Source organism: Macrobrachium rosenbergii, chromosome 2 (assembly GCF_040412425.1).
Source record: "Macrobrachium rosenbergii isolate ZJJX-2024 chromosome 2, ASM4041242v1, whole genome shotgun sequence".
Classification (NCBI taxonomy): Eukaryota; Metazoa; Arthropoda; class Malacostraca; order Decapoda; family Palaemonidae; genus Macrobrachium; species Macrobrachium rosenbergii.
In genome coordinates, this window is record NC_089742.1 from 15,925,668 (window position 1) to 15,943,167 (window position 17,500).

Genomic DNA, 17,500 nt, shown 5'->3' on the forward strand with positions numbered 1-17,500 from the left:
CGAGTCTATAATTGAATAAACTAAATATTTTGATATATGCACAAGGACATACAGACAATCACTGATAAAGAGAGAGAGAGAGAGAGCAAAACAGAAAAGACGTTAACGAAACTAAGTGATAACAGATGCCGAGTTTAACCGTTCGTCACCTGCGAATCAAAGTGTTTACCTCATACAACACATGGCAAAAAGATGAATTAATTTAGATCTTGACCTCGCCCGATGGCCTCTCGCACACCACAACATCAACTCGATAACGACCGTTGAACGATTGTATAGACAATTAAACGTGAAACGTTAATGGAAAAGGGAAGCCCATCCGGACGAAACCTGTGAAATTATATCAGATTTAGGCATCGAACCCATACCCATATATACGAAGGCTCTGGAAGCAGAGTCATTTGAGAAAAGGCATCAGGGCAAGGCGTGTGCGAGATGTGTGGAGAGGTGGCAGTGAAAGCTCGAACAGACTTGTGAACTTATATAAAATTTCTGAATGCCCATAGTCCAAGTGAAATTCTAAGTCCAAGAATTTTACAATGTGCCTTTTAAGATAAAGACTCGGTCACTACCACCCATAGAAAGGTGGAAAAATTATGCAACTTAAAGACTAAATGAATGAATTTAAGTGGAAACACAAATTTCATTTAACCAAAATGTATAAAAGGAGAACTTGTGGAAATTTGAAAGATAGCCGACATCTAGCATTGTTAATTATCGAGCAACTTGTTCCTATGGGAGTGAAAGCAAGCAGTACAACTGACAGTTTACACGAAGTGAATACCTTCCCCATTACAGAATTTTTTGGTGGCAGCTTAGGGGATTTTTCCGAATTCCACAGCCGATAACAAGAAGAGACAATTAGTGTGCGCTATCTCTAAAACTACAGACCATCTTCAAGCAAATCCAGCGAAGCTTGTGATAAGACAAGATCGAACATATCAAAATAAGTGAAAGTTGTTTTCCTTATAAAGTCAGTTACAAAGTGTAACCAATTATAAGTGTTCCACCGAAGATTCAGTCACTCCACACGCGAATCTCCACTCCGAAAATTAAGACAGTTTAAAATTTAAAAGACAATTTAGCCACAGAGAAGCTCCGCAATCATCGATTTCCGTGAAGAAGGACATTAGTGCATCCAACACAGAAGCAGAAGACAAATTTTACGACCGAATTCAAGAAGATACGCAGTTTCACTCAGTGAGAGAGAGAGGAATTCCACGCAATAGCCGACGCGCTCATTTCCTTTGCAATTCGCAAAAGAGAGAAAAGGACAAGAGGCCCCAGCAACACCAACGCAAGAAGTTATACGTTTTCCTGATGTCTCCATCCCAGTAAGGGAGCCAAGAAAATCGTACGACCACTGAACGACGCCCTGATTCGAAGACGGCAAAGGTAAGTCCTTGAATATCCTCACATAAATACACAAAACATAAGATTTCATTCATTTTATTAAAGTTAACATGATGTGAGTACTACTGTTTGACATTTTCAAAACACAAAAGACTTGTACTTTGAGATTCATTAGATACTTAAATTCTTTGGCAACAAATTTTCTGTTTTACTGATCAGTACTAATCAATTACCAAGACTTTTCCAATATTTTATTTACTAACCTATATTGTATTTTATTCTATTTTATTTGATTGTAATTAAGGGAGATGTTTAGATTTTTTTTGTAAATTTAAAGTGATTTTTCAATTTAATTTAGTTCAACTGAAGTATTTATGAATTTTTTTAATAGTTTTTTAGACCTGGTTTGTCTTTAATTTTTTTATTTAGATACTATTGTCATAACTTAATCTCAATTCAGTTATGTTTAATATTTAAGAATTTACCTGCCATTAATGAGTAAATGAACAGAAAGGGATCGGCACGTAATAAGAAAGTAAGAACTCTTGTTCATAAGAGAAGTCAAACAAAACAATTGACAATGGCTACTGCTACTCCTTCACCTCCACCAAACATGCGAGTGACCATATTATTAAGGTTTGAGGAAGAAAAGGAGAACACGATGCTTGTAATCTAGAAACATGGATTGAGCAAGTAGAAACCTATTCGAATAACATAGCTGGAACAGACACAGACAGATTAAATGAAGCCAAAGCCTATCTAGATTTGTCATCAGGAGATATACGATGTCACATTCACTCTAGTGCCTATAGTAGAGTTAAGAATTGGGAAGAACTAAAGCAATACCTGAGGAGAATATATTCCACAGTAGGCGAAAGAGATCCTGTTATCAGCCTCGCAAAGATAGTTCAAGGATGGAGAGTAGACAAAAAAAAAAAAAACTACCTCAGAATGAATCCTCAGTTATTTAGCCATTTAAGGAATGGAGCCATTTGGTTGCAGACAGTCCATGGTCAACGACTTTAGGAGGTCAAGAGGTAATAACAATTGAAAACTGCCATAGTCTGTTTGGGTTAGCTTTGCTGTTGGGAAGCCTACCCTCAAAGGCTATTGGAAAGACGAATCGTACTTGGGGTTTAGAAGACGATGTCATTGAAATTGAAAATGAAGTGAGGAAAATTTTAGGTAGAAATCCTGAAGGGAATGATCAATACAGACCTTTAGTTACTGTAGGACAAGAGAGAGGGGAACTTAGCCATCAGAATAGGAGATCTAGAACGCCAGCTAGAAATCAGAATAGGAGTCCAGATAACACATATCAAGGAAGACCTTCGACAGTTACATGTTACAACTGCCAAAAGAGAGGGCATTACGCAAGTGAATGCTATGGAACAGCTTATTGTCCTTACCATAAGAAAACAGGACAGAGCCAGAGATTGTAAGAGTAGACCTAGACATAGATCACAGTCACAAGGTAGAGGTAGAGATCGTAGTCAGTCTCCACAGATAAGAAGTTATAGAGATCAGAACAACGACCAAACTGCAAGCCTAGTATATATACCAACTAGACCAAGAGTTATCAGACGACTCGACAGTAAATTTTTGTATCACTGGTATCGTGGACATTCCTACTTAGTAGAAGAAAAGACTATAGCATCACCCTTAAGCCAAACTAAGTGTATTAGCAAAATTAATGTAATAAATGAATATAGTTATAGACCTATATTTCCCGCCCATGTTGGTTTAGAAAAGCCTTTAGCCGTATTCTTTGATACAGGAAGTCCCAAGAATATAATGTCTGAAAAGGTGTATGAGGCATATTTTCCTCATTTAAGCTTAAACCCAGTAGTAGATTGTAAAATCACAGATGTTTAGGGAACAAAATAGAACTAGTAGGACAAATTGATTTACCTTTTAGGTTAGGAAGAATCCCTTTTAAGGAAAAGTTCTAGTAGCAAGGGGAATTCATTTTGCATTTGCACACCTATTGATTGGTTATCCAACTATGGCTAGAGAAGGAATCACAATTGACGCATCTAGAGAACAATTAGTGATTAGCAGTAAGAATAGGAATTGTAGAATACCACTGTGTAAAACGATTAGAAGAAACCAAGCTTAGAAAACCTCCTTACTGAAAAGTATCTTAAAAAAAGATAACACAGGAAAGGGATATCAAGTATTTAACACGAATGCACAACTAATCAGCAATAACCTACAATAGAATCTAACCAGGAAACTTACCTGAAATTAAACAGAGAATTAAGACTTAAACCAGGAGAAAGCACCTGGATGGAATGCACAGTAAATCCATAATATGAAGGAAAAGAAGTTCTAACCCTTACAAAAGGAGCACAAGTAAATGGAATACATTATTCCTCCAGCCTACACGAAACCAGGCAAGGTAAGATAGCTTTACAAGTTATAAATAACAGAGGAGGAAAAGTTAGGCTATCACAAGGTACAGAAATAGGTTTAGCAGAAGTATATACTTTCCCTATTCAAGTATTAGAAAAGGAAACAGTAGCAGCAATTGACATAGAGAACAAAAATCCAACTCATGAAACAGAATTGAGAAAAGCAAAGATATGGACCCACTTGAAAGACATCGAGGAAGGCTCTGCTAGAGAGAAACTCACTGATTTACTCAGTGAATATAGTGATATAGTCGCCATAGAGGGAGACACCCTTGGCAATGCAAGAGAGATAACCCATAGAATAGATATTCCACAGAATACTAAGCCAATCTGCATACCTGCTTATAGAGTAGCACATTCCCAGAAAGAGATTATTGAAAGAGAAGTGCAACAGATGAAGAAGCAAGGGAAGATAGAACCATAAAATCTCCTTGGTCTTTTCCACTTTTGCTAGTTCCAAAGAAAGATAAAACATACGGAGTAGTTGTAGGTTTTAGAAGGTTAAATAAGATAACTGAGAATGATCCTTATCCAATGCCATCCATGAGAGCTCTTATCACAACCATTGGAGCCAAGAAATATTTCACCACAATAGATTTGTTGCAAGGATTTTTACAAATTCCTTTAGACAAAGAAAGTAAGACTTTGACAGCTTTTTCCGCTAGTAATGACAGATACCAATATGTGAGAATGCCTTTTGGTCTAAAGTCAAGCCAAGTAACATTTATGAGATTAATGGATAAGATTTTATGTGATTTATTAGGCAAGGATGTACATTGTTATATAGACGATTTGGTAATAGCAACAGATACAATTGAAGAACACATAAGACTAGTGAGAGAAGTCCTAAAACGATTGAGGATAGCAAATCTAAAACTAAAGTTGAAAAAGTGCAATTTCCTCAGAAGGAAAATAGACTACTTGGGGGCATAATTTAAGTGAAAAAGGTGTTGAGGTAAATGACTTAAAGATTAAGTCAATCAAAGAGTATCCTACACCTAATTGTAAGAAAGACGTAAAATCATTCTTGGGTTTGGCAGGATTTTACCGAAAGTTTATAAAAGATTTTGCTACCATAAAAGCTCCACTGACTGAGTTATTAAAAGAACAGCAGAAGGAATTTGATGAACTGAAAGAAAGATTGACACACCCACCAGTACTTAGTTTTCCAGATTTTAATAAAGAATTCCTCTAGGCAAACGGACGCAAGCCGTACTAGTATAGGAGCATGCTTAATGCAAAGACATGATAACAAATATCAAGCTAAAGCTTATTACAGTAGAAAACTAAAACCAACAGAAGTGTATTCCTCATAAATTCCTCAGTAACAGACCTAGAGTCTTTAGCCATAATAGACGCCTTGAAGCACTTCAGATGCATAATCTTTGGCTATAAAATAACTGTATTCACTGATCATTCAGCTGCAGTAGAAATGCTCAAAAATCCGAATTTTCCGGACGTAGAGTTCGATGGTTTATGACTGCCCAAGATTGTGACATAAAAATGAAATGTGTGCCAGGGAAAACAAATAAAGTAGCAGACGCATTGTCAAGATACATTTCACAAGGAGATAGTGCAAATATGATTAGCCAAGAAACGAAAACAAGTGACCCATATGCAATGTATTTACCGTGCATTACACAGAAGAACTTTCCAAGCAAAACTTCATAAGAAAACAAAGAGAGGATGAAGATTTGAAAGAAATTTTCAGATTTGTAGAAAATAAGAAGGAATTTGATCAGCAAGAGCAAATAGAATTGAGTAAGAAAATTAGATGTCCCATAGATGCAGTGAATATCATAGACAACGTATTAGTCTGGATGTGTGAAGAATATGACCCATTTAAGTCTTTTCAAGGTGTAACTCACAAAAGAATAGTACCTAAGAGCCTGAGAAGTAAAGTTATTGAAGTGATTCATGATGATGACATAAGAGCACACCCAGGAAGAGATGAGACAGTTAGATTGATTAAAGGATCTTTCCATTGGAAGGGAATCTACAAAGATGTTAGCAACTATGTGAAAAGCTGCAGTACTTGTAACAGCTATAAAGGAAAAACAGATAAAGAAGTACCGCTAGGGAAGTATCCCATTCCACAAACTCCATTCGAAAGAGTATCAATAGATCTCATCACTAACTTGCATACCACGAGTAAAGGGAAGAAGAATATACTAGTGTGTATAGATGCACTTACCAGGTATACAGAGCTAATACCAATAACAGGAAAAGGAGCTAAAGGATGTGCAGTCGCTCTCTTTGACAAAATATTTTGTAGATATTCCGCCCCACATCTTATAATACCTGACAATGGTACCGAATTCAATAATTCACTAGTACAAGAAATTTGTGATGCATTCAAAGTAGAGAAAGTAACAATACAACCATATCATCCAGCTAGCAATGGTTTAGTAGAAAGAAATAACAGAAAGGTTCTAGATGCATTAAGGCATACAGTAGGACAGGATCCTGAATGGGATATCAATTTACCTTTAGTCCAGTTGTCGTTAAATGCTAGAAATCATTCCGGTACTCAAGCAACGCCCATAAAAGCTTTGATGGGATATGAACCAAGATTACCATATGCATGGCTGAATCGGCCAATACAGCCAAATTATTCTTAAGATGTCATGAAGATAAGAATTAGCAATTTTAAGGTAATTCATAAACAGTTACACAAGAATCTAGAAGAAGCCCAGATCATGATCGACAAACATCAAGAAGGATTAAAGCCAGTGGATTACAAGATAGGGGATGAAGTTTACATCAAGAAGGAAGTAAGAAGTGGAATTAATTATAAATTTGCCACTAAATTCACAGGTCCGTACAGAGTCATAGACGTACAAGAGACAAAAGTGAAAGTGACGAGAATAAACAACCAAATACTTTTCACGTATGCTGAATCATTAGAAGATGCGTGATTTTGGATAAATAAAGACAAAGCCAAGAGAACTAAAGAAGTCAAAGAACCAGAAATGACTGAAGAATAAAAAGAAGGAAATTTCAGAAGAAAGAACTTGGTATAACCTACGAAATAGAAGAGTCACATTTCAGTAATTATAAGAACAAACCCATCAGTCATCCTATTATTTCCTGTAATTGATTTCTTTATTGCTAAGTTTACTTTCATCGGTTGACTTAGGAATAAATTTTTTTTGTATTGTTGCAATTCTTACTTTGATTAGTTGGTTTTGTAGCAAAAATTTGGGGTTAAGAGCTCTAACTTCGAATTTACTTTTTCTTTGACTATAAGGGGAGTATTTACGAAACGAGGGATTGTAAGTAAATTTTTAAATGTAATGTAATCATTTCAAGGAGTTTAACAATTATATCTTATTTTTCTAACCAAGCACGACTAATAACTTTAAGAAGCAATTTCCTAGACACAAAAATAAAGGAAAGGGGTTAAGATAGACATTAAATAAATTCAGTAAAGAAAATTCTTTTACCATTAATTCAGATTTTATTACAATAACTAACACACTTATCTTATTCACTTGTTTAGAAGATTTTAATTAACGAAAACTTACTAACTGTTGTTACAATAAATATAGAAAAAATTTGGAAGTACTAATCTCCTACCACTTTCTTTGAGTTGCCAATCATACCTTTAATGTTGAATAATGAACATACAAAACTTGTCATACGAGAAAAATACTAATTGTCACATGAAAGAAGTCAAAATAAATTTGCATAAAAACAAAAATAACACACTGTGACACATACAATTACACAGGGATATTCCTCCAGGACGTTTCAAGAAGTACAAAGTCGAGAAGGTAACCGTCAAGCCTACATCCCCCTTCGCATGATCAACCAAGAAATACTTTGACTTTCGTCGTCATCAGAAGAGAAGAAAAAATATTTATTCGTCAAATTCCATAAATAGTAGGGCGGTATCCACCTGAATAGCATAGGACTGAGGACTGAGTAATGACTATGTAACTTGGATAGCAAATTCTATTTTGTTTTACAAGTACATTTGAATATCTTATTCAATTTGATTGAAGAAATTATTGTTTTATATTCAATTTAATGTTTTAAAGTTATCCTATAAAATGTGATTTTCCTAAGAAGCATGTGTTAGGAGTCCTCGTGGATATATTATTTTTGCTTTAGTTTAGCTAGAGCTGCCGGAGTCAGCTGGGTAGCTGGTCGAGATTATAATAGAATCAAGTCTATAATTGAATAAACTAAATACTTTGATATACGCACAAGGGCATACAGAAAATCACTGATAAAGACAGAAAAAGCAAAACAGAAAAGACGTTAACGAAACTAAGTGATAACAGATGCCGAGTTTAACCGTTCGTCGCCTGCGAATCAGTGTTTACCTCATACAGCACTTGGCAAAAAGATGAACTAATTTAGATCTTGACCTCGTCCGGTGACCTCTCGCACACCACAACATTAACTCGATAACGACCGTTGAACAAATTGTATAGACAAATAAACGTGAAACATTAATGGAAAAGGGAAGCCCATCTGGACGAAACTTGGGAAAATTATATCAGATTTAGACATCGAACCCATACCTATATATATAGTCAGGGGAAAAACTGCCAAGTTGCGCAAATGTGGAAAAAAACATGAAACTTGGAACAGTAGTATGTTTTGGTAGTAGAAACATTTTGGTCCTAAAGGGCAAAAGTTTTAAGGTCAGGGTCAAGGTCAGCCAGGTCATAAAGTTCATTTGGCGATAAGTAGCTATATTTCAGCCTTCAGAAGGCCTATAAATGTGGTTTTGGTCTCAAAATAATCCCCATTTTGTGAGAAAAGAAAAGAATAGAACTAATTTTATCCATCAGGACTTTTTTTTTATTTAAAGACAGATAATGGATAAAAAAAAAAATCTCCGCTAATTTTTTTCCGATTGAAGATTCAGTTTTTGAATGATAGTATGATCTCTTAAAAAGGGCAAATTTGATAAAACAAGGTTAAACAAGACATTTTAGAAGTACAAAATAAAATTAAGGTGATACTTGTTCCAAAAAAAAAAAACATATAGAAGTGTAAAACGGACAGAACGACAAGCGAGGAATTGGAAATAATAGTTACTTACTTTCATTTATCTAACAAACAACACGAATTTCTTTTCTTTAATTCTTCCAAAATTTTTTAGAAATTTAATTCTTCCAAAACATATTTAGAAATTATGTATAAAAAATATATATATATATATATATATATATATATATATATATATATATATATATATATATATATATATATATATATATATATATATTCCATTTCAGGAATTAGAAAAATCTATACAATCATGCAATGTGAAACATTATAGCCTATATGCATACTAAAAATGCTGAGGATAATAACGAAATATTAATATAGAATGCTAGCATATTGACAGAAGTGCTATCATAAAAGCACTGGATGCTATATCAAAATCACATTTAAAATTGAATTGTGAAAGGTTGAGGATAGTTTAAAAAATATATATTTCAATTTTTTTGGATGCTTCCAGCTTTAGAAGTATCGATAATAATAGGTTATCGTCTTCTCATATTGTGCACTGCGATGTCTCTAAGATTCACTAGTTATTAAGTTATTCAATACAGGAACAACTCCAAAGTCGAGTGCAGGACAGAGAAGACTTTGTGCAGATGCAAGAACTGCAGGTTTGTTTGCACTTGCAGTGTTGTGGTGGAGAAAAGGGTAGCTGTGATGTCCACCGAGGAATCCGTGATTTGGAGTCTGCATCTGTCTTCCACCCATAATCTGCTGGTGAGGGGATATTCAGTAATGGGTAGTCACTTCTGGCCCAAATATTAGGCTTGGTAGAGAGATCTGTTGGAATAGAGTAGTAAAGCATCTTGAGTTGGCGGAAGGCACTCAACTCTCTGGGTCTTTCGACAGAACATTGCTTCCCTTAGTATACTGACATCTTCCAAGTCAGTGGCTTGGTCATACAACTTACATGTGAATTTTTGGAGAGTTTTAAACGCTTGATCTTCTGAAGTGATAGGTCTGAGGTCTTTAGATGTTAAACTACCCATTACTTCAGTTAATTCCTCACCTAATTTTGCCCATGTGTTCCAAGCCATTACCTTTCCTTTTCCAAAAAATGCAGACACCGTGTCACATCCGGTGAATGCATGAAAAAATGGGAGTGCACGTGCTATTGCACCCGCAGTGAAAATACCTTTCTGAATATTTTGAGGGCAAACAACACCCTACAATTTGAATTTCTTGGACAGAGCGGAGACTACTAGTCTTTCATACTGAATTACTTTTTTGTAGTTGTCAGAGAGGCCAATATTATTAAGAAAGTTGATAAATTCCTTGTTCCTAAATTGTGAATGGCAGTAAAGACCAAGAAAAGTAGTCAATGGAAGTGTACGGCGTTTGATCTTGTTAGATATTGCCCTTTTTGACAAGCAGTTATAAATCATCAGTTGACCAATAGTTAATACTGACTGGCTCTGTTCACGCTTCAGTGCAGGTCCTTCAAGAGCCATCCGAAGAAAGAATGTCAAAGCTAGAGGAATGGTCTTCTCTTGGCAGTTGTCTTCAAACTCCCCACTGAAATTCCACAAAGGTCCATCTTCAATATCTTTGTGAATAATAGCTGCAGCTTTAGCTAGGATCCGGGAATCGCTTTCTGCAGTGCCAGTACTTGCAGCTTTCATAATGTCCTTCATAGAGTCAGGTAAAACAAACAGCACATTTTTTCCACCAGTCTCCTCTCTTATCCCAGGAAAACGACCAATAATGGCCTCTTTCAGTCGAGTGTGATGAACATAACTTGCCTCATATCCACGTTTTACCAATGCCTCAACCAGTCTCTCCCTCAGGTCTTTCAGCTTGAAATATTTTTTACCTTCTGCATCTCCCAAGCTGATTTCACCATACCTCTCCTCAAGAGCTTGAAACCAGCAGTCTGTGCTTTGAAATTAGACTTCCGGTGTACTTCTCGTTGCTTGCTACACTCTCGATTGTTGAAGGTTGTTAGGGACTGCAAGTGATAAACTGCATCGGCTGCCATAAGATCACCCCCAGGAGGTAATCTAGCCATAATTTCATAATCCTGAAAAATTTGAATTCCCAACTTAATGTTGCCATCCTGGGATATAGTTGACACCCGGTGAAGGATAGTTTTCCCTAATTGTCCACAAAATATGCATTCTTTATCATCTGATGTAGTTCTACACCTTCCTGAAAGCCTGGGCTTTGGTTCAGTGGCGTCTTTTGATTTTGATGATGATGGCTATTCAGACTGATTTGATGTTTGCTGAACGATTTTAGCTTTTGCTCTCTGAAGAGACCTAACTGACACTTTATCATAGCATTCCTTGTGCCATCTGGCCTTATTACACACGCAATCCTCTACAGTAAGTTCACTCGGTTTGCACAGAATGTCTTTAGGCAGACTTCCCAGTTTTTCAAATTCAGTCAGTCATGATAGCACTGTTTCATACGCCTTTGCAGCTCCACCTGACACACGATTTAGGGGACACACTAAATTTTTTTGAGATGATCCCTTGCACAAAAAACAGCTTCCAGGATCCATGATCTCGTTTCATATCCTGAAAGATGAACATAACCTGATTGGTGTACAAATTACAAAATTATTATTATTATTATTATTATTATTATTATTATTATTATTATTATTATTATTATTTTTATTATTATTATTATTATTATTATTATTATTATTAATAATAATAATAATAATAATAATAATAATAATAATAATAATAATAAAAATAAAAAAATAAAAAATAATAATAATAATAATAATAATAATAATAATAATAATAATAATAATAATAATAATAAAATGTTGTTACATTGCTGCTGATGAGGACAAGAATGAAGATGAAGACATTGATGAAGATTTTGTTGGTGGCGATGATGATGATGATGATGATCATGATCATGTTGATCATGAGGATAATGATGGTGATGATCATGATGATATGTATGAGGAGGAGGAGGATGACACAAAATTCTCATGCAATCATTAGAAAAATTTGTTTATGAATGTTTAAGATCACCCGCTTGGTAAATACCTTTTTTTATTGACCTTCTCAAAATAATTTTTATAACAAGAGAGGGTTGTAGATAGATTCTGAGGTATGTTTTATCATTTTAGCATTCATTGTAGTATTTTAAAAACAAACTTAGATATCTACGCCCTCTGAATACTAGATTATGGCTGTTTATTGTAGTTTGACCTTTATACTCTATTTAACCTTGACCTTTAAACCTTTGCCCTTTAGGATAAAAATGCTTCTATATCAAAGATATAAATCTGTGCCAAGTTTCACATTTTTTTCCTCATTTGCGGCAAAGTCACAAAATTTGACAGATTTTCCCCTAACTAATGCGAAGGCTCTGGAGTCAGTTGAGAAAAGGCATCAGGGCAGGGAGCGTGCGAGATGTGTGGAGAGGTGACAGTGAAAGCTCGAACGGACTTGTGAACTTATATAAAATTTCTGAATGCCCATAGTCCAGGTGAAATTCTAAGTCCAAGAATTGTACAATGTGCCTTTTAAGATAAAGACTCGGTCACTACTACCCATTGAAAGGTGGAAAAACTATACAGCTTAAAGACTAAAAAAATGTATTTAAGGGGAAACATAAATTCCATTTAACCAAAATGTATAAAAGGAGAACTTGTGAAAATTTGAAAGATGGCCGACATCTGAGCACGACAAGAGAAGCTTCAGCATAGTTAGTAATTATCGAGCAACTTGTTCCCACGGAAGTGACAGCAAGCAGTACACAGACAGTTTATAAGAAGTGAATACCTTCCCCATTACACACACACACACACACACACACACACACATATATATATATATATATATATATATATATATATATATATATATATATATATATATATATATATATATATATATATATATATATATATATATATATATATATATATCATTAAACTGGTTTTATTGAACCCCAAATAATAGTTTGTTATATATAAACAATGCTTTCAGTTCAAAATGGTATCACTGCTCTTTCTAATTCTCTATCTCCATTTATAAAGAACTTTCTTATTAACCTCTATATATATTTTCTATTGGTATATTACATCGGTTCATCTATCATCTATATATATATATATATATCTCTATCTCTATATCTCTCTAACTCTCTCTCTCTCTAATATATCATTAAACTGGTTTCAATTTAATCCTATATTATTTGTTCTTGTAAATGTTCAGTTCAAACTGCTATACTACATTTATCTTAACTCAGTTTTCTCTCCTCTCTCTCTCTCTCTCTCTCTCTCTCTCTCTCTCTCTCTCTCTCTCTTCGCGCAAAAGTGTTTCTTTACCTCTTCCGTTGTTTCTCCCCTCGCAGGAACTATAACGACCGTCTGGCCTTCCGGTCCCGAAACATAAGTAACTGTAAAACAAAAGAAAAGGAAAATTATCATGTAACTAAGTTCTGACAATTATATTTCCATTAGAATGTCATAAGAAATAATGCAATTCTGAAGTTAAGTATCGTACGTTTTACACAACCAACTCTGAGATGCGAACAAGATGGTAAATTACACGCGCACATAAAAACACTATATATATATATATATATATATATATATATATATATATATATATATATATATATATATATATATATATATATATATATATATATATATATATATATATATATATATATATATATATATATATATATATATATATATATATATATATATATATATATATATATATATATATATATATATATATATATATATATATATATATATATATATATATATATATATATATATATATATATATTATATATGTATGTATAAACACATATATACATATCTATAACACACATATATACATATATATATGTGTGTGTGCGTGTGTGTGTGTAATCTGAAAAGATATACAAATTAAATACAAATGAACTAAAAACGAATCATTGCCGTGTATGATTAAACATAAATGATTTTCGACCAGAACCCATCCACACACTCACGCATGAAATCTCGAGTAACGCCCACTTTTGCGTAACATGTGCAAGAGGAACCATCCCCAACTTACTGTTCCTATTTATGTCCTCGATTGTGCTCATTGTGAAGATGGACAAAATTCTAATTCTTCAGCTGATCACTTCCTAGATTCTGCAATTACATCACATTGTTTTACAGATAAAAAACAGAATACATTTTTCTGCTTACACATCCAAATCTAGTGGCAGCCAAGACCGTGTTTTAAATATTCCTAAGAGTATCATGAGCAAGTGCTTTGTTCGGCCATTCACCACGCAACATCCCGACACGAAATTATCGAACTTCTGGCATCAGCTGAGATGCTGTTGCCGTAAACCACCTCGTGCGTGACATGCGTAAGCTTGTATCACCTTCGCACACTGAACGTCTGTTAGCCTTTTTTTCTAATAATTGTTGCATTATGACAATGCATTATGGACATTTTTCCTCTTGTCGTAAAGGGTTACAAGCCCCTCACTATTCGGCAACAGCTCAGAAATCGACACCGACTGCGTCGTCGGCTGAATACTCACTGAACGACCTTCCCTATATCACAGCAGTTGTAGGGCGTCGGTCCTTCCTTTTCTGAACTTATTTCCAGTTTTTTCCTCCGATTGTATTAGCTATTTTTTTTTTTTTTTTACTTCACAGAAGCGCTTCTTTTCAGAATAGTGACCACACATTACAAGGTAGGATAAGGGGAAAGAGGAAAATATCTGATAAAGAAGAAAATATTTGGCATGAATTATTACATAACTTGTTTTCCTTTGCCAATCGATCGGGATGTATTTGCGGTTGTGAGGGGCATTTGTCTTTGGCGACAGATGTTACAAACTAGTTCTAAAGAACTTTATGAATAAGAACATAACAAATAATTGTTAATATTATATAGTATTCAAAATACACAAACGCTTGAAGTAGTAATTAGCTCTTTGGGCAAAGTTGAGAAGATCTATACCTTTGAATATAACAAGAGTAAACAAAAACCCCGTAGGGGGTTTGCCGTCAGTGCACCTAATGCGGTGCATTGTAGGCACTGTTTAAGGTTCTTTGCAGCGTCCCTTCGGCCCCTAGCTGCAACCCCTTTCATTCCTGTTACTGTACCTTCGTTCATATTCTTTTTCATCCATCTTACTTCCATCCTCTCCTAACAATTGATTCATAGTGCAACTGCAAGGTTTTCCTCCTGTTACACCTTCCAAAACTTTTTGCAGTCAATTTCCGTTTCAGCGCTGAATGACCTCGTAGGTCCTAGCGCTTAGCCCAATAAATACACATCGATAAACAGCTGTTGTGAAACTGATTTAGAATTATACTGAAGATCAAAAATTTCGCGCGCTTAGCGGTTGCTGGTATGGATTTAGAAGTCCTGACGTCAGTACAGCGTGAAGGAAATAGGAAGCCTGACATGGACCTCTAGACCCTAACCGACTAACAAACACCAAATACACGAGTAGTAGTGTCGAAAACACGGGGTTTGGGAGACTATTCCAAAGCTTTAGTGTTGCCTCAGTGTCCATATTTTCCCGGGACTTCTAAAATCTGTCAAAAGTCCGAAATTTTGGGTTCCGTAATTTTCTTTCTCCAGAGGAAGTTAAAACCAGATATAACAATTTCGCAGTCTTTATTCTGTGACATTGTGACACATTTATGCTTAATTAGTACCTGTCATTTAGATGATAAGGAACACATGAACATTTCCTAAGAATGAACACTAAACACTTTCCCTGTGGGTAACATTCAATAAAAAAGATCTGAAAAGTAAAGTACTAGATAGAATTAACGTGCAAGCATAGGATATTTTATTATATGGTTTTTTAGTTAATGAAAAACCTTTCTAGCTAAATATAGAAATCATGTATATGTATAGAAAAGGACTCATAGGGTAGTCAAGAAGAAATAGAGAAGAAAGCAAAAGGCAAGAGAAGGTGATTGAAAACAGTCGACAATAACTTGTTCAACACTGAAATGAATGCAGAGCCGAAGGCTTCGGAACAAATGGCTATCAAATTAAAACATGCAAATGGGAGGATGCTGTCGGAGAGGAATGAAGTCCTGATTTGATGGAATGGTTTAGTTTGAATCTGTTAACTACACTTCTTTCTGTAGTATATGTAATATGAAAAGGATTTAATTGGCACGAAATGTAGAAGCAGAAGTGGGGAAAAGTTGAGAAAAAATGAAAAATATCTATGGTGGTTGAGAGACGGTAATGGCCTTGTGGATAAAATAGAGAGCTATAAGATGATGAAAAAATTACAGTTTCGTAGGTGATGGAAGGAGAGACGAGAACACCTAGAGTGGGCTTTAAAGGTAAGTAGAAGAGGTGTTGAAAAGGAAGGGCCTAAATGTTCAAGACAGATCGAGAGCGTGACAGAAGTGTGTGGTATATAAAGCAGCTGAATGAATGAAATTTTATATATATATATATATATATATATATATATATATATATATATATATATATATATATATATATATATATATATATAATTTCATCAGCTGCTTTATATATACACATATATATACACACACACACACATATATATATATATATATATATATATATATATATATATATATATATATATATATATATATATATATATATATATATATATATATATATATATATATATATATATATATATATATATATATATATATATATATATATATATATATATATATATTTATATATATATATATATATTACACACACACATATATATATATATATATATATATATATATATATATATATATATATATATATATATATATATATATATATATATATATATATATATATATATATATATATATATTATGATTAGCAAGAACTCGCTAGAAAATTGCCTCCTCTTTTTGTTGTTGTTGTTTGTTCTGTTGTTTTCATTTACTATGATAGCGCTCAATCGATAGACCATCTGTCTATCGACTTTGCACGGTCAGAATACAAGGGTTTAAAAGATTAAGGCCACTCCCTTTAAGATCTTTCTTCGAGGCAAAGTGATCTCTGTCTGGCAGTTTCCTTGCTGGCAAAACTCCTGCGGGCATCAGCTGGAGATGATTCAACACCCCCATATGTTGGAAGTGCCCCCTGCCCCATAGGAGGAGATAAAAGCAGAAAACACGAGGCCTCGACCTGACACACGTGCGCTGGACTGGCGGGAGTAAGGGCCAAGCCACCTGCCCTTGGCAGAGCCCTTAGCTAACCATGTGGCCCTTTTCAAAGTATACTTTCTCCTCGTGCCCTTCGACCGCAAGCCACGTGCTCGCTCCACAGTTGACCTGCCGGATGCCCCACATGCCCGGCCTTTCGTGAAATTCCCACGCGTTGCACTTCTTTGAGAAGTCCCCATCGCCGTGCCCTTGCATCCTAACACGTGGAAGAACTCGCCCTCGGAAATCGCAAGTCATCCACGGACCAATTTTCCACGTTGGAACCACACCTGTCTTACGGTAATGTGCCCTGGAAAACCTCCATTCAGTCACGCTTTTTCCTTGTAACATTTGCTTGAATTGAGCGCCATTAATTACGAATCCCTTGTCTAATGTCTGTGCGCCTCTAGCATCGGCAGTACTAAGTCCTTATTAATTCATCGAAGCCCTTTGGCACCCTCAGTGCAGCTTCGAATTCATTATTCTTTTATCTATTTTCATTACTGGTGTATAATGTGCATATCTCTCATTTCAGAGGGACCCTATTTCATGGAAGCTTCTTGGA

The 17,500-nt window shown here is 34.9% G+C and overlaps 1 protein-coding gene across 2 annotated transcripts in view; it reads right to left on the reverse strand.

Moving 5' to 3' along the window:
• Window positions 1-14,094, reverse strand: part of LOC136843794 (uncharacterized) — a 79,850-nt gene extending 65,756 nt beyond the window's left edge. The window contains exons 1-2 of one of the 2 annotated variants that reach the window (XM_067112545.1): window positions 13,960-14,094; window positions 13,090-13,160 (exon numbers count right to left, since the gene is read on the reverse strand). In XM_067112545.1, the coding sequence (XP_066968646.1) occupies window positions 13,090-13,160; window positions 13,960-13,963 (75 nt within the window). In that variant the 5' untranslated portion in view covers window positions 13,964-14,094. Of the gene's footprint in view, window positions 1-13,089; window positions 13,161-13,822 lie in introns of both variants that reach the window. The other variant, XM_067112536.1, reaches the window with a different exon arrangement.
• Window positions 14,095-17,500: the final 3,406 nt, after the last annotated feature.